Source organism: Sminthopsis crassicaudata, chromosome X, assembly GCF_048593235.1.
Source record: "Sminthopsis crassicaudata isolate SCR6 chromosome X, ASM4859323v1, whole genome shotgun sequence".
Classification (NCBI taxonomy): Eukaryota; Metazoa; Chordata; class Mammalia; order Dasyuromorphia; family Dasyuridae; genus Sminthopsis; species Sminthopsis crassicaudata.
Window position 1 is genome coordinate 71,903,120 of NC_133623.1, and position 24,747 is coordinate 71,927,866.

Here is a 24,747-nt window from a genome sequence, read left to right on the forward strand (position 1 = left end):
GTATATGTGTCCCTGTTTATGAATGCTCTAGATATGTGAGAGTGAGTTTATGTATGTGTGTGCCTGTGAGGATTTGTGTACATGTGAGTGTGTATGTACACCTTGTGTGAATGTGTGCCAGTGTGTAGGTTTCTGTGAATGTGTGCCTATTTGTGACTGCTCTGCACATGTGAGAGTGGGTTTGTCTATGTGTGTGCCTGTGTTTCTGTACATGTGTGTATCTTGTGTGATTGTGTGCATGTGTGTAAGTGCATGTGTGTGTACACCTGTTTCTGAATGCCCTACAAGGCGAGTGTGTTTGTGTATTTTGTGTCCCCATTTGTGAGTACTCTGCACATGAGAGAAAGTAATTTGGTGCATGTGTTTAAGTGCATGTTTGTGTATATATGTGCCTGTTTGTAAGTGCTCTGCACATGTGAAAATGACATTGGGACCCAAACTGTGTTTGTCTTTTGAGGTTTTGCTTATTGATATTATGTGGAATTATTATATTGTTTTGAGTTGGGGTCTTTGGGACTATGTTTGGGGAAGAGTTCTTTAACTTGAGCTTCCCTTATTTTTTATTATTCTCTTATTTCCATTGTTCTCTGTCTTTCTGAAAGGTAAAAAATAGACTAAAAAAAATCTCCATTTTATTGTTGAGGAAACTTAGAAGTTAAATGACTTGTCCAGCATCATGCAGTCCTATGCTGTTAGGTGAGATTTGAACTCAGATCTTCCTTTCCCCAAAGTCCAGTGCTCTGTCTACTGTACTACTCAGCTTTTATCCAGAAAACCTAGCACCAATATTAGGCTGCAGCTAAATAACTATGGGAAGCCTAAAGTCATGTTCACCAAACCCTAATTGGGGTCAGCAGGTTACAAGTTCAGACTAAAAGGACAATGGTTATACTTTACCCTAGATAGTATGACTGCAGCTTCCTGGCCTGAGCCACTCTTAAGATTACTGAAGAACATAGGATTGAATATCAGAGAAAACTGGAACAAGATCCCAGACAGTATCACTTAGGACCTAATACTTTAACGTTCTTTCTAAAAGTAGGCAGAGTGTCATCGGGGGGAGGGAATAGAGGGAGGAGGGGGATAAGTTGGAAAAATGAATACAAGGGATAATATTATAAAAAATATATATATATAATAAAAAATTAATTAAAAAAATAATAAAAGTAGGCAGAGGTTGGCTCCAGCATAGACTCCCAATTTAGGAAGGATGCTTTTTAAACTAGATGGGTTTAGCTATGGGTTCTATTGCTTCCTCCTACTCTCTCATAATTGTCAGTTGCTTCTACCTCTCCGTGCCCCCCTCCCCACTTCTTATGGATATATAATGACTTCACATCACTAGAAAGAAAAACCTGGAAAGGATTTCTAGGAATGATTTGTAGGAATTTTTTTTTCTCAGGAAACTAAAATAAAATAAAATAAACAGGTATCTCAGGATACCTGTGGTTTTACTTCTTTTGAATGACAGTTGGGGCTTTGAAGAGAGAGGATATGAGAAGTAAACAGCTGGATATTCAGGTGATGTGTCAACAGGACATAGGTTGATACCATCTGAAGAAATTGGGAATGTTATCACTAGTAGTAGTAGCTGGTGCTTCTCTAGCTCCTCAACATTTGCAAATTACTGAACAAACTATCTCATTTGAACATTACAACAGCTTTGTTTGGGTAAATGCTATCATTGCCTCCATTTTCTGGATGAGAATACTGAGGATTACAGAGAAAAATGAAGGTTCCCACGATCTTGTAAATAGCAAGTATAGGAGCCAGCGAGTCAATCCAGTTCCTTCTGAGGCCAGGAGAGGACATTTCCACTTGACAAGGATGCTCTAATTAGAAGAAAGATTAGGGATTTTCCAAGCTGGGAAGGGATAAATGAACAGGTTCTCTTTCTGAATTCAGAAAGAGGTGTCCTGCTCCCCCAAAGGAACATAGAAACAATCACTGATCAACTTTCCAATAAGACATATGGTTGTTTGAGATGTGTAAGAAAACTCCTTGCATCAATCTTTGGAACTGACTGTTTCTGATCAGCATAGCCTAGGTCTTGACTAAAGGATCTCTAAGCAGCAGACAGGGATGAGGCAGCTTCCCAGCCATTCTATTCAAACATTGCAGCCCCCATAACTGAATAAAGTTCTCTCACGGCAAAGAAACAGCCTTAGCATTTGGAACAGAAAGAAATACCTTCATAGGTTTCACTGAGAGGGGACTTGAATCTGACACTAGTCCCTGCTTAAGGGAAATAACTGTGACGGGGCTGCCAGTAAAGAAATATGTGCCAAGAAGAGACGCGAAAGTGTGGGAGTCCATGTGAGGGAAAATCGTGGTGGGGAGCACTGGGGTGAAGAAAAGAGGGGCAGCTGCAGTTGGGGACAAATGGAAGAAATGCATTTTGATTATGTAATATAGATGACAAAGCTAGGACACGCTCAGATCACAGGAGTAATGAGAACCTTTGATCCTCCGGATCTAGTGCCTTTCCACTGATAGTTTAGCTCTCTCAGAAGGCAAAGGGAATCGCAAGGTGGTTTGCTCCAGACTTGATTGTGACTCCACAGGGGGTCAAATCCTAGTTTTTCTTACTTTCTCTAGAAAGTATCTCTAGATACTGAGCTTCGGGTTTTGTTTTTTTGTTTTTTTTTTTTTTTTCCTGGAGGGGGTGGAACTAGAGAGCTCTCAAGGCTCCTTACAACCTGTTGATTTGGGCGATGTCAATTCTAGGACTGAACTCTAGTCTCAGCACTATTGGTGTGAGACCTTGAACAAGCCCCTTTTCTGGGCCTCTCCCCCCCCCCCCCCTTCCTCAGATGCAGGGATTGAACAGAAGCTTTCTGGAAGGGACCTGGAAGTTTTAAAACCTGTCTAACCTGCAAACTTTGGGCTATTATGGGTCTCCATTTCTCTGCAAAAGGAGTGAGAGGGGCTCATTTTCAGGGCAGCCCACAATTTTAGGAGAGTGCTACCACAAGCAAGCCCCTTCTCTTGTCACAAGGAGGAAGGCTGAGGGGAGATCGGTCCCGGAGAGCCTACCCGGCTTGGGGTCTAGCCTGAACAGGGTAGTTATATTCACAGGCTCCTCCACCTTCCCGGGACGGGGTGGGCGACCGCTTGCTCCGGGTGGGGGAAGGAGAGACAGGCAGGGCAGGGGGCATGGGAGGGAGGTTCTCCCTGGGATGGGAGGAAGGAGGGTGGTAGCCCCACATCCATCCAAGGGCATTACTTGGACAAGACGACTTTTGGGTGGCCCCCTCGGTTTCCTAAATTGAGAGGTCGTTGCACGTGGTGACCCCAAGTTCAGACTTTCCCTTCTTGCCCTCCCCGGGCTCCAGTCTCCCTCTTGCTACAATGCTTTACACGAGTGTGTACCGGGAGGGAGGGGGGAGGGAGGGAGGTTGTCCTTGAGGACGCTTCCCTCCTACCGTGCGGTTGCTCGAGCACTCCCCCCCGCCCCTCGCGCGGAAGGTTTTTTCCCCCGCTTCCAGAGACCCGTTAAACCCCTCTCCAAAGCCCCCCCGCCTCGGCGGCAGAAGTGGGCGAGTCCCTTCCAGAGTCCCAGCCAATAGGAACGCGAGAGCAGCTTGGGCGGGGAGGAAAAGGGGGGACAGGGACCCGGATAGGAGCGGCTAGGTGAGAGCGGCGGGTGTGCGAATCCCGTGACGTCACTAGATCCGACCAATGAAAAGGCGCACCCTGTGAGCGCGCGGACCCTGCGATCTGTTGGTTCTGTTTGTTGTCCGGTAGCAGGAGCGACGATGGCCGAGCGTTGGAGCGGATTTGGGGAGGCCGACAGCGATCAGGAGGTGGCGAACGCCAGAAACAGGCAGTGGGAAGAGTTGTGGGGCACAGAGGAGAACGACTGGGCAGACGAGGAAGACGAGGACGAGGACGAGGAGCCCGAAGACAGGGAGGACGAGGACGAGGAGCCGGAGAGGGACGACGAAGACGAGGACGAGGACGACGAATGGCAGAGCGTGATCGAGGGGAACTGGGAGGTCGAGGAGGAGGAGGAGGACTACGATTGGGAGGAAGAAGAGCAGCAGCAGGTGAAGCTGGAGGAGAAGCAGGAGACGACGGTGGTCCAGGACCAACCCGAACAGATGGAGGAGGACGAGGAGGAGGACTCCCAGCTCTCTCTAGAGGCTCTCCGGGTGCTGGACAGGTTAAAGGTGCGGGGCGGAAGGGGCCAGGGCCGCCGCGGCAGAGCGTTTTTAGTGGGAGGGGTGATGCCTAGGCTGAGGACGCCGGGTGGGGGCACGGCGAGGTGGGGGGGGGGGGAGAAACTCCAAAGAAGGATGCTGAGGACGGAATGCTGGGTGGGGGGAGACGCCGGGGTGCCCTGGGGTGGGAATGGGGGTGGGGAGGGAGTCCTGGATCACCAGGGGGTCTACTGCCAGAGAGTCGAGAGAGGAGACTGAGGCCCAGGGAAGGGAGAGGGATTGAGCGAGCAAACTGTGTTTGAATCTTGCGTCCTTCCAGGTAGTCCTCCGCTGGGCTTGCAGCCCTCTCTACCTACACTTCCTCGCGCCCTCTCGCCTCCTTTTTCGTCTCTTCTTCCTCCGCTTCTCTTCCTTTCCTCTACTCTCTTCTTCCTTCCCACTTTTTCTCTTCTCTCCCCTCTTTCCCCGTCCCTTTCCTTGCCCCTCGTTTCATCCTTTTCCTTTTTCTTTTCCTTTCCCTTCCCCCTCCTCTTCCTTCTCCTTTCCTTCCCCTCCTCTCCCTTCCCGACTTTGCCTTTTCCTTCCCCCCCCACGCTTTTTCCCTCCTCCATTCCGCCCTTTTCCTCCATTCCTCTTACCTGCCTTCCCTCCCCCTCCTCATTCTACTCCGTCCTGCCTTTCCTTCTCTCTTCCTCTTTTCCCTCCCCTCCTTCCTTATTCTCTCCTTCCTTCCTCGCTTTTCCTTACCACCTTTCCCTTCCTGCTTCCCCCTTTCTGCCTCCCTTACCCCTCCCCCTCATATTCCTTCCTTATCTCCAAGAATTCCCCTCTTCCCCTTCCCCTCCTTCATTCCTACCCGTTTTCAACCTTCTTTCCTCTCCCTTTTGTCCTCTCCTCCTCTTTATATTCTTCCTCCCTTTCTATATCCTCCTCCCTTTCCTTTCCTTCTTTTTCCTCATCTCTTCCTCTTTTTCTCCCCATCTTTACTACCTCCTCTCTTTTTTTTAAGCTCCTCTTCCCCCTTCTTCCACTTTCCTTTCTTTCCCCTCCCACTTCTTCCCTCTCCCTCTTCACTTCTCCCTCCTTTTCCCTTTCTCTTCCTTTCCATGTTTTCTTCTCTTTCTCTCCCTTTTCTTCCTCCTTCCTTCCCTCCCTCATTCCATCTTCTACCCTTTCCTTCTTCCATCTTCCTCCAGGGCCCGTCCCCTCCAAGGATTGATAAACCCACAGGCCTCCCCCTTTCTTCCACAGTGTACATTTCCAAGCAATTTCTGCCCCATTGTTGTTGCTTTTGCTATGTCTTGCTGTCCTCTATAAACCTCAGTAGCTCCCTAGTGTCTCAGTGATCAGACAGAGGGACTCCTAACCCAGCTTTCCGGACACTCTACACCTCTCCAGCTTCAGCTCCCCCTGGGCTCCCCTCACATACCCTGTACTCCATTGAAACTGGACCACTTGGCTCACACTAGCATTGCTGTGCTTGTCTACCTCCTTTCCTTGGCTCACACTGTTCTCTCGGCCCCCACCAGAAATACCAACTCCCATTTTTGTGTGACTTTAGGATTTAGAAAATTTAGGGAGTACTTACACATCCTTCTAAGGTTCTTTCCAGGAAGCCTTCTCTGCTCAATGTAGGCAGAAAGGAGTTCTTATTCTCCTAAACCCTTTTTTAAACTGTATATCATGTTTGACCTTATGTTAGAGTCACATATATTCATATTTAATTGTCTTGTGCTGAACTGTTTCTAATTTTTTTCTTTTTGTCCCCTGCCATATCTAGTGTGATGCCTCTCAAGTAAATAAGTAAATATAAATATAGTTCATAAATAAATCTAAATATGTATTTTATAAATAAATATAAGTAGTAAATAAGCATGAAATGACTAAGGTAGATTTCAGTTAAAGCAAGCCCTTTAAATAGCTATGAGTGTTGCAAAATGAAAATACTTTGTGTTATGAAAATTGACTAAGAAGAATAAGTATGTTAAATTTGGTAAACCAAGAGATCATTAGTAGCCTTGGAGAAGGATGAGCTGAGTAGCTGAGTCAGAAGTCAGATTACAAAGGATTGTGGATGTTGTGCAGAGCTGGATATTCCAAGAAGCTTAGCTGAGAAGAGCTAGCTAGGGGATGAGAGCTCCCAGAGCTGGGTGAACCTGATGACTGCATGATCATTTGTTGGGGTTACTGCAAAAATGTTTTGGCCATAGGTTGGGGGGAAAGGGGGGGGTCAAACTATTTATTAAGACCTCTCCTCGTCCTTTTAACTACAACTGATTTTTCTTTTTCCTAATTCAGAGCTTGAACTGTCCATTCATCAAAGGTCTTTATAAAAGTAAGCTGAAGACAGCCAAACAGTTCCTGTGTACTCCTTCAAATTACCGTTTGGATATTCTGGCATGGTTATTTACACGGTAATGCCCCTACCTTCTTCTCTGTGGCCTAAGCAGCTCTGCTTCTCAGACAGACATGTTTATCATATTTTCATGCAATTGTGGCCCCAGAAAGTGCCATATTGTGTCCCCAGATCAGCTTCACAAACCACTTGTTTCAGGCAGGCACATAATGGACACAGACCACACTGACAAGCATTTTTTTGTTTTGTTTGTTTGCTTTTAAGTGTTTTACTTTGTTTTATTTTTGGAAGCAATTGGGGTTAAATGACCTGCTCAGGCTGACGAATCTAGAAAGTATTGAGTGTCTGAGGCTGGATTTGAATTCAAATTCTCCCAACTTCAGGGCCAGTGCACCATCTATGACAGGCATTTGTTAAAGCCCTACTATGCACAACACTGTTAGGCACCAGGGTTACAGACACAGAAAGACAGATCAGTTTAAGGAGCTTCTATTCTATTTAAAGAGACAACAAGCTTATAGGAAGGTATATGCCTTCCTGTAAATATGATAATACTTGATAAATATGATATACTTTACATATGATATGAGATAAAGATGAGATACTTTAGGATTTTAGGAACTAGAAGCTAGCCAGGAGGAGGCACTGCCTAGGCTGAATAGGCGCAAGGAGCTGAGAAAAATAGAAAAAGAAAATGTTTGATATCTACTACTGGCACAAACCCAGGTGATGGAGAAATATCAAAACCTCACTTTTTGGCTAGACTCTAGAGGGCAAAAAGAAAAGTGAGCAGTAATGAGCTTGAAAAGGCAGGAGGGGGTCAGGTTGTGAAGAAGCTAGACAGTTTTGATTTAATCTTCTGCACAACAGGAGGTCACTGAAGTACACAGAAAAATATGGTTTTCCTTTGAATTTTAGATCTATTGGTTTTGTTTATGTGAAAAACAATTGTAAATATTAATGATCAAAATTGTCTATTTTCTTCTTTCCAGCCCCCCCCTGCCTCTTTCCCTGTTGCTAGTTTGGAGTGGCTATTTCTTGTTTAATTTGCTCGTGATGTTTTCTAGCAGTTTTGTTTAAGGAGTCCATACCCTGGGATCTTGGGTCTGGAGGTTGATTTTACACTCTGGTACCATTTTCATTTTCTTCTGCATGTTCTGTATTCTCCGTTGTTTCATTCTTCTTTTCATTTTAATGGGTTCTATTCTGTAATATAGTTTGTAATCTAGTCCTCTTGGACCCATTTCCCCACACTTTTGATTGTTATTTCTCTCAAAATTCTTAACCTTTTTTCCTCCAAATGAGGCTCCCAATCTTTCTTTCCTCCCCACCTGCTGCCTTCCTACTAGGAAACTTCAACACTCCCTTAAATGCCTTAACTAGCCGGCTCCTCATCTTCCTCCCCCTTCCCTGAGCTACCGCTTCACTCCAGCCCGGCCACACACAGAAACGGTGATACTCTGGTCCTTGCTATCCCCATAAAGGCACTATCCATGTGCATAAGGATGCTGAAATTCATTTCTCACATCACAATATTGACTTTCCACCTTTCCTGCTGCCTTCTCATGCCAAATCTTACTCTTTGTCCACAGTGTGGCCCTTAGCCTTTCAGTTCCCTACAGTTGGAATTACCCCTGTACTATTCTCTGTTTTCCCACCTTGATCTCTTGGTGAACCAGCTGAACTTCACGTTCTGCTCTTGAATGTCTCTTATGCTATTGCTGCTCATGCATTGTCAAGCTTCAGTCTTGGCTCATTCTTACCATGACCTTCAGTCATTTACAACATGAAAGTGGAAAAAAAATTGGAACAGTTTTGACTGGTTTTACTGCAACTTTGTTACACAACTTTAATTAAGTCCTCACTGCTGCTAAGCAATTCTTCTACACCTCATCAGCTCTCCATCTTGCTCTCCCTCCTCAAACTTCTCATGGCTCCCTCTCCTTCCACTCTCAATTGAGAACCTCGACTCACATTGAACTGAAAAAATTGAGGCCTTTCACCATAAATTATCTTTTCTTTCATTCTCCTCATGTCATATCACTCAGGTGCCTTCCACCATTATCTCCTCCTTCACTCCTGTCTCATGTGAAAAGGTAGCATCACTCCTTAATAAAACTAACCTCTCTGTCTTCAGAAGTGATCCCGTTCTATTCGGTTTATTCTAAAAGATTTCCCCTCTGCCATCCCTACTCACTTTTTCTGTCCACTGGCTCTTTCCCTACTGCCTAACGATATGCCCCTGTTTCTCCATCCTTGAAAAACTTTCACTTGATCCTTTGATCCCTGCTAACTCTTATCCTATATCTCTTCTGCTCTTTGTGGCTAAACTGCTTGAGAAGGCCATCTATTAGATGCCTCCACTTCCTTTCCTCTGGCTCTTATGAACTTGTACACTCCAGCTTCCAACTTCATTATTCCATCAGCCTGTCCTCTCAGACTGCTTCAGGATCTCCTAACTGCCAAGTCCAGTGGCCTTTTCTCAACCCCCATCCCTCCTGACTTCTCTGCAGCTTTTGATACTGTTGATCATCCTTTTCTCCTTGATTCTCTTTTCCCTCTAGGATTTCTTTTTTTTTTTTACTTTATTTATATTTTTTATGAATTTTATAATCATAACTTTTTTTGACAGTACATATGCATGGGTAATTTTTTACATTATCCCTTGCACTCCCTTCTGTTCCGATTTTTCCCTTCCTTCCCTCCACCCCCTCCCCTAGATGGCAGGCAGTCTTATACATGTTAAATGTGTTATAGTATATCCTAGAAACAATATATGTGTGCAGAACCGGAAGAATTGGATTCAGATGGTAAAAATAACCTAGGAAGAAAAACAACAATGCAAACAGTTAACACTCATTTCCCAGTGTTCCTTCTCTGGGTGTAGCTGATTCTGTCCATCAGTGATCAATTGGAACTGGATTAGCTCTTCTCTATGCTGAAGATTTCCACTTCCATCAGAATACATCCTCTTACAATATCATTGTTGAAGTTTATAATGATCTCCTGGTTCTGCTCATTTCACTCAGCATCAGTTCATGGAAGTCTCTCCAAGCCTCTCTGTATTCATCCTGCTGGTCATTTCTTCCCTCTAGTATTTCAAGACATCCCTCTTCCTGGTTCTCCTACCTGTCAGACTGGATCATCACTCTTTGCTGGATCATCACGGCCTCTAGCTGTTGATGACCTTCAGAGTTCTGTCCTGACCTCTATGTCACTCCACTTTCTGATCCTTGGATTTTATTACCATCTCTATACTGATGATTCTCAGTCTACTTAACCTGCCCTAATCTCTTTGTTGACCCCTAATCTCTCATCTTCAGCTGCCTCTTGGACATCTAAAATTGGATGTTCAATAGACATCTTAAATTTATAGACGAAACTGAACTAAAAATCTTTCCTCCCCAAGCCTTCTCCCTTTCCAAAATTCTCTATTACTGTTGAGGGTACCAACATCTTTCCAGTTTTCCGGAGTAAGCACCTAGGTGTTATCCCTAATTCTCTCTCTATAGCCTACCCCATAGCCAATCTTTAGCCTATTGATTTCACCTTTGTAGTATCTTTCAAATAAGCCTTTTCCTGCCCTTTGACATGACTACCATACTGGTGCAGTCCCTCATCAGTACCGCAGCATCCTGATGCTGAGTCTGTCTGCCTCAAATCTCTCCGCACTCCAATCCATCCTCCATTGAGCCACCAATATGATTTTCCTAAAATGATAAATTCTAGTGACTCCCTCTTGTCAAAGCCTTGTTTGCCACTCAAGGTTTTTCATAATGAGCTCATTTCCCCCCACCTTTACAGTTTCATACTCCACTTTGATCCAGTGATCCCAGCCTCCTGGCTATTCCACAAGCAAGATGCTTCATCTCTCAGCTCCCAGCATTCTCTCTGGCTGTCCCCCATGTCTGGAATGCTCTGCTCCTCATCTCTACTTCCAGGTTTCCTTCAAGTTTCTGCTAAATCCCACCTTCTACAGGAAGTCTTTCCCAATCCCTCTTCATTCTAGTGCTTTTCCTGTTCCTTACTTCCTATTTATCTTGCATGTAGTTTGTTATGTATTTGTTTCCTTGGTGATTCTCTTCCCTGCCCCCATTAGGTGATGAATTTCTTGAAGGCAGGGATTGGCTTTTCTCTGTATCCTCAGTAAGTGCCTGGCACTTATGAAGTGCTTAATAAGTGCCTATTGACTGACTGGGCTGTTGGGAAGATGGAGGTGTTAGGGCAGTAATTAGCTAAAAAGAGCCTTGAAGTCTTTTTACAAGAAGAAAGTGAGAGATTAGGGCAGAAAGTTTTTGTTTGTTTAGAGAGGAGCTTCCAAATAAAAGGATTAGTAAATTTGCTCAGCCCAGGCTGGAAATAGTGTATGTAGCAGGAAAAGATGTCTGCAGACCAGAACTCTAAAGCTTTGGCAACATTTCAAAACCCCTCAAAACCTCTTTCCAATTCTGATTTTAAAAACAAAAATCAAACCATTTTTACCAGCTTTTCCTATTCTAGGTTGTACTAGTCTCTAGAATGCACATTAAAGGAAACTAAGGAAGGCCTTTGCTCTATTGAGTTGATGCTTTCTGGGAAGAGATACATGACCACTCGTCAGGATGTTTTAGCAAGGATTCTTTTGGGGTTGGTTGAACTAGGTGGCCACAGATTCCTCTGCCAACTCTCAGCTTCTGGGTCACGGGGCAAGAAATGCCCGGCATGAGGAGGTGGCCAGGTGGCAGAATTGCCCACAGCAGAGATGGTGTGGCTCTGACAGGCTTTCACCCTCTCCACATGTAGGAAATGCGATGTTTTTATAGCAAACCAAAGCATAGAGTCCAGGAGATCTAACTGCATTTCTTAATGCGTTTTGTTTTGTAGAAAACAGTACAAAAATAAAGTACTATATATTAACCAAACTTTCTAAAATACAGGATTCTAAAAAAGCCTTTTTTCCCTTGACTTCAAAATTCCCTGAGATTTTTTATCATCCGCTGTGCAGCCCCAGGATGGGAACCCTTCCTCAGTTAGGCAGGTGGCTAGAGGAACCTGGAAAGGCAATAAGCCTTGCCACAGGAAGCAGAAGCTCTTGATTAGGGATCCTTGTTTTTTTACAAGCAAGGACCATATGGTTTCCCTTCACCCCTTGATTTCCTTGTTGTCATTTTAGAAACTGAGTAAAACCTATCCAATAAAACAACGTGGATTGTGTAGTTTCTCTAATAAGGTCATTTGGGTTTTTACACACCATTTTAAGATGTTGAAGTAGTTTATTTGTCTTTAGAAAACTTGAAAGATAGCAAATCTTTGTGTATTCTCCTTTATGTTTTATGCCTTCTAATTAGGAATATTTCCTTAGCACCCAAGACAAGGCATAAATGTGCCTATTTCCTGAACAAAGCAGCCTTTCCCTACTTCCCCCTCTCCAAATCAGGTTGAATGCTGGACTATTAAATAGCAGGTTGTACAACTGAGGTAGAGAAAATTGTACATTTAATTAGCTCTTTCATCCCTCCAGACTTGGGGCTGTTCTTTTGTGTCATTTAGGCACATGGCTTCAGTTTGTACAATTCAGTCACTTTTGGCTGTTCCATATATCAGTTTTCCAAGTTCTCCTTTGCAATGCTGGCTGGTCACTGGTGGAGCAGAAGAGGCAACAGAGCCTTTGACAAATTTGTTTCCTCTTAGATCCTGTTTCTATCAATGTAAAAGGAGGGTTTGGCAATAACTCTAAAGACCCTTGTCTGATGGCTTATGATCTGTGAACACCAAAGATATTCGGTAATATTCAGGAAAAGCCCTTTAAGTGGCAAATTTATCCCCTTAACACAACTGTTCACAATCAATCTTAAAGTTGAATCTAAGCATAAGGAAAGCCAAGAAGTAAAGGGCTTAGTTAAGCTGCCTCCTTGCTTATGCTAATGCCTCATTTTAGGGACACCCAGCAATAAGTCAATGTCAGTTACATTCAGGGGAATCCATCGATTATAAATGGAGCACCAGGCCCTTGCTCAAACTGCACAGGCTTGGCACCTTGAAGATGCCATGGGTTTCAAGAGGGAAAAAGCCAACTGAATATGTACTGGCTACTTTGGTGAGAGATGTCTGGGGCCATTGGTAGAACCATAACAGGAAGGAATAAAGAGAGGGGAGATGTGACACATAGAAAGGTGTTTGGCAAGCAACTTGAAACTCTAATTGCCATGTCCCTTTCCATGCTCCATTCTACCATCTGTTACCCCCTTTTTTAAAAAATTAGGTAGCTTACCTTCAAGATAAAGATTTTCTATAAATCTTAGAAATTCATAATGAGCATAGTTTCTTCCAAGCTATAACACCATGTCACATTATACTTTGTTCTTTCCCTTTAGATTGCATCCCCCATTTCAAGAATCATTTGACACTTGGCAGGATTCTAATGCTGAAGACAAAATAATAGGTACAACTTTATTATGTCAGTGGCTTTATTTGGTCTTTCCTCAGTCCTTTAACATTATTTTGAATTTGACAAACATCAACACAGGCAAACATTTCCTCCTACAAAGGAGAAGAGAAAATTGAGGTTTGTTGGTGAACTGATTCGTCTCTATTATATTCAGCTTGTTGAATTTCATTCATTTAAGTTAAGTAGATGTTAAAATTAACGCAGTTGTTCCCAGTGCTTCCCTGCTTGTTTTTGTCTTCATCTGAACTTCTTTCTGCTCTTGTTACTGTTTTTTTTACAAATGTTTCCTTAGCATTCTTTTCTTCCCTTGGGGGGTGGAGGATGGGAGCATTATCATTTGACCTTTTTAATTTTCCACATAACTATTTCTCCCATACAATAACAGGTATAGTTAAGCAAACCACACTTTTTAGCCATTCCAAAAAATTACATTTACATTACATTACAAATTTACATTACATTACATTACATTACAAAAATAAAGTACTCTATATTAACCAAACTTTCCAAAATACAGGGTTCTAAAAGCCTTTCTTCCCTTGACTTCAAAATTCCCTGAGATTTTTTTTTATCATCTGCTGTGCATCCCAGGAAGGGAACCCTTCTTCAGTTAGGCAGGTGGCCTAGGGGGACCACATCCGACTAGTCTGTCACCTCATTCCTGAGACAGGAGAAGGGGGTTCCATTATCAGGTTTTAAGAATAGTGATTGGGCATTGCCAACAAAACTGATAATTTCTGTAAAATAGATGAATATTTAAAAATATATATAAAATGGTCATATTAACAAAGTAAAAACTAATGAATTTAACCCAATTCCTAAAAAAGAAACTGAACAAACCACGAAGGAACTCCGTAGATAAAAAAAAACACCAGAACCAGATAGACTGAGCAGTGAATTCTAGTACATACAAAGAATTGATTCTGGTAGTATCTAACTAGTTTACAATAAGGCAAAATGTCAGGTAGCTTTTCTGAGGCAGATATAATCCTGATACATAGAAAGAAAAAGACTATTCTCTCTAATGTACTAAAAAGTAGGGAATAAAATATTACTGAGAGCCCTCACCTAATAATAATAGTATTATAGTATTATAATAATACTATATATATATATATGTATATATATATATATAATAACATATAACTTCAAAGTTTGCAAATTACTTGACAAATATCAAATTCAAATTTTAATCCTCACTACTGTGGAGGTGAGTGGCATCATTATCCCAGTTTTATAGATGAGAAAACTGGGTCAGATTAATTAAATAACTTGCTCAGTTCTTACACCAAATAAGAGTTAGAGATCAAATTTAACTCAAATCCAGAGATCAATAAAATACCCCACCTCACCATCCCTACAACAGCTTGGTTGTTAATAATATTTTTTTTTCTCAATTACATATAAAAAAAATTTTAAGTCTTTTAAAAATTTTTTTGAGTTCAAAATTTTCTTTTTTCTCTATCTCATCTGTCCCCTCCTTGAAATGGCTAGCAATTTCATGTAGCTTATAAATGTGCAATTGTGCAAAATATATTTCTATGTTAGTCATGTTTTGAAAAAAGAAATAGACTCCCCCCCCCAAAAAAAAGAAGAAGTAAAGTGAAAAATAGTTTGTTTTAATCCACATGCAAACTGTTACTTCTTTCTCTGGAGCTGGATAACATTTTTTCATCATGAGTCCTTAGGAATTGTGTCAGATCATTGTATTTCTGGGAATAATTAAATCATTCACAGTTAATCATCATAGAATATTGTGATTACTAGGTACAATATTCTCCTAGTTCTGGTTCTGCTCACTTCACTTTGCATCAGTTCTTGTAACTTTTCCCAGGTTTTTCTTTTTTCCCTGAGGCTGGGGTTAAGTGACTTGCCCAGGGTCACACAGCTAGGAAGTGTTAAGTGTTTGAGAGCAGATTTGAACTTGGGTCTTCCTGACTTCAGGGCTGGTGCTCTATCCACTGCGCCACCTAGTTGTCCCCCACCCCCACCCTGGCCAGGTTTTTCTAAAATCAATTCCTACAACAACTTATTAAAATGATTATATACTACACCAGCTTGGATTTTTTGTAGAGTGAGGAAAATTGTAAGCATAGTACATGACATAACAAAAACAATAAAATAACAAAATATATAAGTAGATGAAAGAAAAGCTTTCCACAAAATACAACACTTCTTTTTTGTAAAAACAAAACAAAACATTAAAGGGCTTAGAAAAAAACAGAGTTTCTTAATAGTACTGTCTAAATAAAAAGTTGGCATTATCAGTAATGGAGGAAACACTAAAGGCCTTTTCAGTAAAATCAGGGGTAAAGCAGGGAAATCCATCATCACCACTGTTATTTGCTACAGTGTTTAAAATGCTAGCTGCAGCAAAAAGACAAGTTAAAAAGAAATTAAGGAAATAAACCTAAGGAAAGAAGACAAGAAATTATTGCTTCATTTGGCATTTCCCCTTGGAAAACTCCGAACTTGGCCAAAGTCTGCTCAGCAAGCAGACTTATTTAATTGCTCCCCTTGGTAGCTATACTTTATTTCCATCGGAGCGACTCAGAAGTCTGTGAATGTTTATACAGCTTCTTAGAATTAGGCCTCGCATGAGAGGCTTGGACAGGAGGCCCTGCCAAAGCAGAGAATCCAAGAAGCAGACAAAGCCCACCTTCTTGGCCGGGCCAGGGGTAGAGGCTTTCGGGGAGACGCTTCTGGGTGTGGGTAGGGAAGAGTCAATCATGATTGGTCTCTCCTGGAGGGCCGTCTGTGTGGGTCTATGGCACACATGTACCCTCGGGTGTGCACGCAGATGTTACACGTGGTGTTCTGAGGACCAGCCCTGCAGTCAAGGTCTCACAGAGATTTCTCTGTAACCTCCTGTTTGCGCTCCGTCTTTTGGCAGAAATTGTTCCTGACTCAGTTAGGAACTTTAGGAAAATCTGAGCAAAGTCTCAGCCCCTTAAGACGCCGAATAACTTTTCCATTTCAAAACGGACTGGAGGCTGAAGGCCGCATCTGAAACCAGATGGAGTGGAAGAGGGAAAATCGCGTTGCGCCCCGATTTTGGCCCCGGCCAGCGCCGGCCTAATGAAGCAGATGGGGGCGCTGACTCGGTCTCTTCCCGGCCAGGCCTGGGGCAGAGCTGATGCTGAGAACAGCAGCATCCCTGGCTGAGGGGACCCAAGGAGCCCCCTGTGCACGGGCTCAGAAGTGGCTGGAGTCTAGATGATGATGGAAGAGGAGAGAACAGGAATTCGTTGTTCTTTTTTCAGGAAAGCCATCCCCCTGCCCTTGTGGTCGTAAATCACAGAGCAGAGACTTCAGCACAAGGGCCAGCGCCAAAGGCAACTGCCCCCCACTTACAGAGACTAGGGTTGAAGGTCCAGAGAGGAGCCGATCCCTTCCTCCCCAGAAGTCAGTGCGGCGTCAGGCCTGGCTCAGCCAGCCCTCTGACTTCCAGGTTCTTTCCCCAACCACAAGGACACTTCCCCCTCCCCTGTTCTCTCTATTGGAGACAATGCAGAAAAGGGGGGCTCTTTTCCGGAAGTTGAGCAATCTGGGATGGAGCAGCCGCTCCAAAGCAGACACGTTGCTGTGGGGGTTGCCCGCCCCCCCCCTTAACACGCAATTAGGTTGGGAAGAGTTAGTGAGCTACAGAAATGCGGCTGATTCCCATTCTTTGTATTAGGTAGGTCCCCCCCTCCCCCCACTCCCATGGCTAGTGACACAGATAAGTGCTCTTACCTCAGTCCTAAGTCCCCGGGACTGGTCATTTGCACTGATTGTCCGGCCCAGGCTGGATTCGGACCCCCCCTCACTCGTCCCCAGTGTGAGCTCACCTTGGCATTAGCGTTTGTGTGGCTCCCTTCCTGGCACCTCGCCGCCCCCCCCCCCTCCAGAAAGCTGGCCCTCCTTCACAGCTGTTGCCCTCTGGGAGAAGCACCGGGCATGGGCGTCCCTCCGGCTGGGAGGGCGCCCAGGGCCGTCTGCTCCGAGGGTCTCGTGTTGTGCACGGGGCCCAAAGTGCGCGGGTGCACGGGGCCCAAAGTGCGGGGATGCCGGGGCCTGCGGGTCGGCTCAGAAGTGGGATCGGAACTCGGCTCTCCTGGCTCGGCATTCTGGGCCCCAGGAGCTCTCTGCTTCCACTCAGGACCTTGGGAGGCGGCTTCCAGCTCAGGCTCTCACCTCCTCTAGATGAGGAGCCTGGGGCCAGAGAGGGAAGGAGATTGGCTTGGGCTTTCACAGTTTATGGGGGATTAGTTAGGCCTGGGGGGAGGATTAGCATTCAGAGCCTAGTCCACTCTGGCTTTGCCTTCTCCCCCCCAGGGCTTCCCCTTGGTCAGTCTGGCGGGGTTTTCTCCCTTTCTGCTCTTCCCTGGAGCTACCTGAGCTCCCACTTGCTGGGCCGTCCTAACTGTGCTGCCCAAACCCTTCCCTGCACTGAAGGAAGCCCAGCTTCTGTGGGAGACCCGGCTGCTCCTAGCGAGAGTCGGAGACCTGGTGTCGGAGGCACTGAGCGGCCCTCTCCCCACCTCATGATGGCAATAACTGGGTCTTTTTCATCTTGGCAGACCTCACTAGGCTTGGTCACAAATTGAAGCTGTGCAGACCAGACGATCAGGATCTCATTAAGGTAAGAGAGAGGACCCGCTCACTCACATATTCCTCCCTTCCCTCCTTTTTTACTGCCCTCCCTCCCTTCTCTTCCTTCCTTCCTTCCTTCCTCCCTCCCTCCCTCCCTCCCTCCCTCCCTCCCTCCCTCCCTCCCTCCCTCCCTTCCTTCCTTCCTTCCTTCCTTCCTTCCTTCCTTCCTTCCTTCCTTCCTCCCTTCCCTTCCTTCCTTCCTTCCTTCCTTCCTTCCTTCCTCCCTTCCTCCCTCCCTTCCTTCCTTCCTCCCTTCCTTCCTCCCTCCCTCCCTCCCTCCCTCCCTCCCTCGCTTCCTTCCTTCCTTCCTTCCTTCCTTCCTTCCTTCCTTCCTTCCTTCCTTCCTTCCTTCCTTCCTTCCTTCCTTCTCTTCCTTCCTTCCTTCCTTCCTTCCTTCCTTCCTTCCTTCCTTCCTTCCTTCCTTCCTTCCTTCCTTCCTTCTCTTCCTTCCTTCCTTCCTTCCTTCCTTCCTTCCTTCCTTCCTTCCTTCCTTCCTTCCTTCCTTCCTTCCTTCCTTCCTTCCTTCCTTCCTTCCTTCCTTCCTCCTTCCCTCCCTCCCTCCCTCCGTCCCTCCCTCCCTATTGTACGCAGGAGCTGTGCTTAGAGCCTGGGGGGGGGCGTTCAGAGGTTAGACTAGGGAAAGATACCCTCAGGCAGCAGGAAGGTGCTTCTGGGCATTCATGTACACCCCCCATGCCCACCCTGCCCACCCTGCCCACCCTTGAGGTCATTATCAGCATCTCAGTCTACATCAAGAGCTTTAGGGAACTGCAAAGCCCAGTTCTCGGAGCTTAGCCAGGAGAAAGTCAGTTCCCCCAAAGGCAGCATCCGTGAGGGCTTCAGGGAGGAGGTGGCCTGGGATTTGGCCGTGACCTGAGCAGCCCTTGTAAATGGTTCGGGTGAATGGGACGTGGAACGGGCGCAGCGGTGGGGACAGAGGTAGGCTCGTGGCAGCTGGTGACTGGGTAGGAACGGCGACAGGCAGGGAATATGCCACTGTCCCCTCATGTCCCAGGTGCGGAAACGGGCCGAATGACGGCTCCCGGGATAAAACAAGGAGAAGGGCAGGGTGATGGAGTTAACGCGCTTGGAGATCCAGTCAAACTTTTGGCTTTGTGCTAGGGGAGAGCAGTTCACACGCAGAAATGTCAGCCCTGTTTGTGGCTTTCTCCCAGGTCTTTGTCCTTCCTGCTCCTTCCCACCCAAGGAGAATCCCAGTCATCTATTTAGAGCTGAGGAGCCAACTTCCTCATTTTACAGATGAGGAAACTGAGGCGGACAATTTAAATGATTTTTTCCAAGTTATCGCAGGTGGTAGATGGTAGAGTGAGGATTCAAATGCAGCTCTTGGCCCTTGGGCATCCAGGGTGCCGCAAACAGATGGCAGCCTTTGGTCTGCCTGATTGACTTTGACTGGCTGAAAATCAGGTGGGGAATTGCTGTGACGCATTTGGGACACTGTTGCACGCCTCTGTTTGAAGGCTGACTTAGGATGTGGACAGGCCTCACCCACCAGACAGGAAGCAGCCTGACCAGAGACCCCTGGGAAGAGGGAATCTCTGAGCCCCTGAAGCACCATGATTCCTGTTTGGTTCTCATTGTCCGGGGGTTCTCAAACTATGGCCCGTGGGCCCTGAGGACGTTTATGTGTCCCTCGGGGTTCTGGCAAATGGGCTGAGGGGCGGAGACAGAGGGTGAGCTTTTGTTTTTCCTATAGTCCGGCCCTCCCACTGTCTGAGGGACAGTGAACCGGCCCCCTCTCTCAAAAGTTTGAGGACCCCTGGAAGACATTGTTCCCTTTAGACTAAACTAGGCTTCTAGGCAACTGGATATCCATTACTCCGAGTTCTATCCTCTGAGGACCAAGAAAAATAAAAACCAGCCTCGTTGTCTGTAATAGAAGAGCCTGTCAGATACATGAAGACAACCCTCATGTTTCCTTTCATCCCTGGCCCACCAATTCTCCATTTCCACCTTTTCCTCACGCGGGCTTATCTCGAGGCCCCTTGCCGCCTTGGCCATTTACTTGAGTATGTTCTCCTTCTGGTACTGAGGAGACTGGGATACCCACAACTCACCACCTCATAGTCCAGCTGGGCCCTTCCAAGGACACGATGCAGAGCTGCCTCCATCTCCTCCGTCCTGGCCACCGGGACTGTGTTCATGCAACCCCAAACCACCTCAACTCTGCTCGCAGGGCACGTTCTTGATACACATGACCCCATCAACCACCAGATTCTTACCAGATAGACTAATGTTTAACTAGTTCTCCCCGATGGGAGACTTAGGAGATTGTTTTTTAAAGGAAAATTAAGTCATGGCACTGAATCCAGTGCAATTCCATCTTAGAGTTAAAGCTAAATTCTAGCCAGTCATGTTTAGATTCTGGAAGGGACTAGTGGAAATGAGGATGCTATGTTTGTCTTTGCTTCTGCTGCCTCCTAAAAAGCCTGGCTGTATTACTTTTGAACACAGTTATTATATAATAGTTTTGTATGTTTCCAACGTCCGCTTTCACTTCCCCAATAACTGTGGGTGAAGTGAGACAGGTGTCGTTATTCCCAATTTTCAAAACAGGAAACCGAGGCCCCAGAACCTAAGGTGTCTCAAGGTTTCACAGTTAACAGCTCTAAACGCAGGTTCTCTGACTTCCCACCCAGAATTCTTTCCAGCACGCCACAGAACATGAGGCACTGAGTTTGGAGAATAAGAGGTGCTGGTGAAAGCTGGTCTCTTTGTGGTCTTATATTTGTTCAACAAAAGATGTTTGTGTGTTCTTTTTACAGGGCTGTACCCAGGGGAAGCGACAACTTGGATTCATGAACGAAGCAATGAATCTGATAGAAAGTTTGAGCTCTGAATTTAGTGACAAGTGTGCCAGGTAAAAAGCCAGGGGATGCTCTCCTGGGAGATCCTGGAGAGAACTGGTAGAGGGGGTGGGAGTGAGGAGATGCACTTTACACCCTTTTATTTTGGTTCTGTTCTCTCAGGCTGAGATGTGTAGATTCGCACAGTTGGAAAGGATTGTAGAGGTCATACAATAAAACTTCCCACCCAAGGCAGGAATCCAGGCCTGACTTCAGAGGGCGACTCCCCTTCTGTCCCATCAGGGCTTATAGGTGATGAAACTACATGAATAAACAGATACTTAATGAGCAACAGGGCCTAGCCCTGGGCTCTGGGGGAGACCAAGAACATTATACATGGCCCCTGGTTTCAAAGAGTTAACATAGAGAGAACATATGTTTGTGAAAAATTAAGTAGCACTCTGGAAGGAGAGAAAAAAGGATAGAAGAGAAAATAACGCTGGGCAATCTGGAACGGATTGCTCCATGAATGGCCTGGCCAGTGAAGCTCTTAGGGTTTGGAGGAAGGCTCTTGTCACTGAGCCGGAAGGGTCAGCATGGTTTGGGGACCAATGGGAGCTGGATCGGAGAGGCTGGGCTTCTCGGGAGCTGGGGTTTCGAATGAAGGCATTTCCTCCATGAAACCGAGGGTTGTCCAAAGTTTGTGTCTGGCACTCAGATGAGGCTGAAGCCTGGTATGGGGAAGGGTGTGGTCCTCATTTACCCCACCTCTGACTCTGGGAAATTGCTTTTGAGTTGGATTGGCCTCAGTGGGACATCATCATGATCCCATTTGCAGAATGAACTTGAACATCTGTGACTTAATGAAGAAAAAAATGATGTTAACAAAATCCAAATATACCTCAGGAGATCAGAGACCCCAAGTCAAACCCTTTCCTTCCAGTAGTAGAGCCCCATTCTGAAAAGAAGGAAAATGTTTCTGAAAAGTATGTGCTTGAGGGCCTGGAAAAGGAACCCCTATGGCTAGAGGCCTCGAGTGGCCTGCAGGTCCAGATGCTGTAGCTGAGTCAGCGTTCTGCAGCAGACTCATCCTCAGGGATACTACAAAGAATGCTTGACTCTATAACAGATGACTTGGGGACACCAATTTAAGTAAAAATCAAAACCACCTAACACAAGTTCCCTCTTGTCCCTGTGGGAGTATCTGCCCCTGTAAAGAAGGGTGACCCAACGTCCATTGGCTCAGGTTGGGCCTTAGGCCACTGATGCGTTCCGAATCGGTGCCGTAGTGTGGCACATAAATCGCACGAGCTAAGATAGGCTGGTGAGGGGAAGAAGGCTGAGCAGGGGGGAGTCGGGGGGCAGGAGAGAACAGAGTTTCCTTTCAGGGCTCTTGATAAAAATTCCACCCAGTCTTGGGCGATTGAGAGACCTGGCAGCTTCTCACTACTATCAGTGTGAGCTCTGGCCAAGAAACCGGAGGTAGCTGGGCCATCTCCCATCATCTGGCCACTGTACCCAGATGGCTCTGGAGGGGAAGGTGAGGCAGGTGACTTTGCCTGGATTAAATCGAACTCAATGGCATGTCATTGCATCTCCTCCCTGATGTCAAAAACGAAGGGCAAACAACAGCAGCAACAGCGATGACAGCTACAAGTACCACCACATCTGGTAGGCCAGGCCACTGTGCCAAGGGACAAGGCTCAATTTTTCTCTGGACTGCCTCAGGCACATAGAAAAGGAGAGCCGCCATAATGCTGATGACCAGCACGTTTCATGTATCAGAATTTACAAAGGACATGTTCCTTTGGTACTTTAAAGTAAGAGATGTGCAGGTTATTTTTACATGAGAAAACTGAGGGTGAAGTAGAGGGAAGGACTTGCCCAAGGTCACATAGCCAGTAAAGTGGCAGAGCCAGTTCCCTCTTTTCACAACTCTCCAGCAGGGATCCTGGGGACCATCTGGCTGGAGTCACTGTTTGGTCCTCAGCTTTTTAGCAAGCAACAGCCATGTTTCTGGGGCCTAGTACCTAGGAAGCGCTTCACACATACTTGTGGATTGAATGGATGGCCTCCTTTTGGGGGAGCCATCTTCCTGGGCCTTGTGCCTTAAGGAGCCCTGCAGTATAGACTGGCAGTGACTGACAGGGCATAGGGAGAAGCTTTTGTGAGAGGCTGCCCCTTTCCAGAGCCCTAAGCCGCCCCTGCCCCCGCCTAAGATTTTCATACACACAGAGCATCCCTCAGCCCTGCCAAGCATCCTCTGTAGAGCATCCCTCAGGCTTCATGTCGCCCTTTTGGAGACACGGGAAGGAACAAAGAGCTCTGCTGCCGCTTTCCTTCCCTCATCCTCCCATCCCCAACAGCGCTGGTTTTGTGAACGCTTTCTGTCCCTTGCTTGATGTTCTCGTGCTCCCTCCCCGGGGACCTAATGCATGCCCATGGTAGTCACTGGTGATTCCTCTTCCTACCTGGAGAGCCCCTCAGAGAAGGGACTCTTCATTTTGTAGCATGGAGTCTGCTTCTGGGAAGGAGATCTGTTCCTGGTCCCCTCCTGCCCCAAGGAGATCTATTCCTCGTCCTGTCCCGAGAAGGAGATCTGTTCCCCGTCCTGTCCCGAGAACGTTTTCATTCCACCCCTGTGGTCCTTGTACGTGCCATCACTCTCACCTGACCTTGGCCCCATCTGTTTGTGGGCAGGGGTATGCTTAGGAAGCTGACTTGCTTCTCCTTCCAGGCCCGTTCCTTCCAGGCCCTCTCCTCCCAAACCACTGGGGGCAAAGATCAAGGTGGAAGAGCTTTCTGAAAAACTGAATAAACTCACTGAAATGCTGCAGGCACACAAGGAAGAGGTGAGAGAAGCAGGGGAAGGAGGAGAGCGCGGGGTCCCCGGGAATGTGGGATGACATGAATTGGGAGAAGATGAGGGACTAGGATAATGGAATTTACCGCTGCCGGCTCTCCCTCCCCAAGGTCCTCTGCCGTCAGGAGGGCACCAGTAGGCTGTTTTCACCAAATCCCGCCGGATTCCCCAAGAAGGTGAGTAACCCGATTCTGGGGGAGCTAAAGAGGTGGTTCCATAGAAGCTGGAAGGTGAGATCCCTTTCAGATCTTGGGAAAGCTTTCCACTCCTTAAACACTTCTGTGCGCCAGACATTGGGGACATAAGGACAGTCAGTTCCTGCCCTTGAGGAGTTTATGTTTATGTTCTGCTGAAGTAACGGTCTCTGGCCTCTGGAATCGAGTTCCTCCAGCCACTGACCTGCATTGCTTGCCAACCCTGTGTGTTCCTTACCTTGATTCCCTTTCATATGGGGAACTGGGTTGGCTTGCCTCCCCCACTTGAGTAAAAGGTCATTGAGGGCAAGCGTTATCTGCTGTTTGTCTTTGTAACCTGGTGCCTTGTCCTCAGCTGCTGCATCAGTGGGTCCTTCTGTAGCCCCCACAGCGCAGCCCCAAGAGCCCAGGAAGTATTCAGTCAATACTTGTTGGTTCCACTGGAGCTTGCACACATGCATTCATGCCCATTTGTAAGACTGAGGGAGAAACTGAGGTCCACGTGCTGCCTGTTGTATCAGTGTGATCCAAGGCAGTGGGGGAGCCCCCAACAAGGTTCTTGGAAGCTCACAGAGTGAAGGCCTTGATCTCTTGTGTCTGGTTTTGCAGCCTTCTTCCCACTGTGGGAAAATCTCCAGCCAAGGTAGCGGCACCTTATTTCCATTCATAGTTTTCATAGACATTTATGAGAATGAGCTTCATGAGTTCTGTGATCACCCAACCCCCAACATCAACCCTTGTGGTCCATTATTTCAATCTATAAATGAGACGCTAATGCTCTTGAACCAGGTAAGCCCCATGTGACCTCCCTCCTGGCCCCTCCCTGATGAACTTCAGTCTGAACTGGGACTTGTCATCAGCTCCTGCAGACAGTAACCTCTATGGTCATGATGATGTTCTCAGGGCCAGGAGGCTCCCCTCCCCTATTGTCCAGAGTATGTCCCAAAGGAGATTTTACCCCCTTTTTTAAATATAAAATTTTATTTACATATTTTGTTTATCATATCACTAGCATTTTTCCTAGTATCCCTCCATTTGCTCCTCTCCAAAAGTCATCTCATATTACAAATATTTTTGAAGAATTAAAAAGAGGAGGGGGAAAATAGCAAAAATGATCAATAATAGAAAAAAATTCCAATGTACACAATGTAATCACATATAGACCTCCCCCCTCTGAAGCTTGCTTCTCATCTTTTTACAGTCACTCTTCTTTTTTGTAATTTTGTAAAATTCACTTTTGATTGTTTTGTGTTGGATTTTTCTACTTCTGATGTATAGTTATGTTTATTTTTTTCTTGCATT

General features: G+C 46.0%; 1 protein-coding gene across 1 annotated transcript; it reads left to right on the forward strand.

The window, feature by feature from the left end:
* Window positions 1-6,483: 6,483 nt before the first annotated feature.
* LOC141548697 (HAUS augmin-like complex subunit 7) lies at window positions 6,484-24,277 on the forward strand. Its single transcript, XM_074277766.1, has 7 exons — window positions 6,484-6,577; window positions 12,873-12,940; window positions 17,509-17,570; window positions 20,368-20,462; window positions 23,126-23,240; window positions 23,362-23,427; window positions 24,055-24,277. Exons 4-7 carry the CDS (start codon window positions 20,401-20,403, stop codon window positions 24,247-24,249), a joined length of 438 nt encoding a protein of 145 aa, XP_074133867.1. The 5' UTR covers window positions 6,484-6,577; window positions 12,873-12,940; window positions 17,509-17,570; window positions 20,368-20,400; the 3' UTR covers window positions 24,250-24,277.
* Window positions 24,278-24,747: the final 470 nt, after the last annotated feature.

Bases quoted from the DNA above. Each gene is read 5' to 3' on its own strand.
- LOC141548697 (XM_074277766.1), top strand. From the start codon at position 20,401: ATGAACGAAGCAATGAATCTGATAGAAAGTTTGAGCTCTGAATTTAGT. The intron at 23,241-23,361 runs GTGAGAGAAGCA...TCCCTCCCCAAG, and splicing joins TGCAGGCACACAAGGAAGAG to GTCCTCTGCCGTCAGGAGGG. The intron at 23,428-24,054 runs GTGAGTAACCCG...CTGGTTTTGCAG, and splicing joins CCGCCGGATTCCCCAAGAAG to CCTTCTTCCCACTGTGGGAA.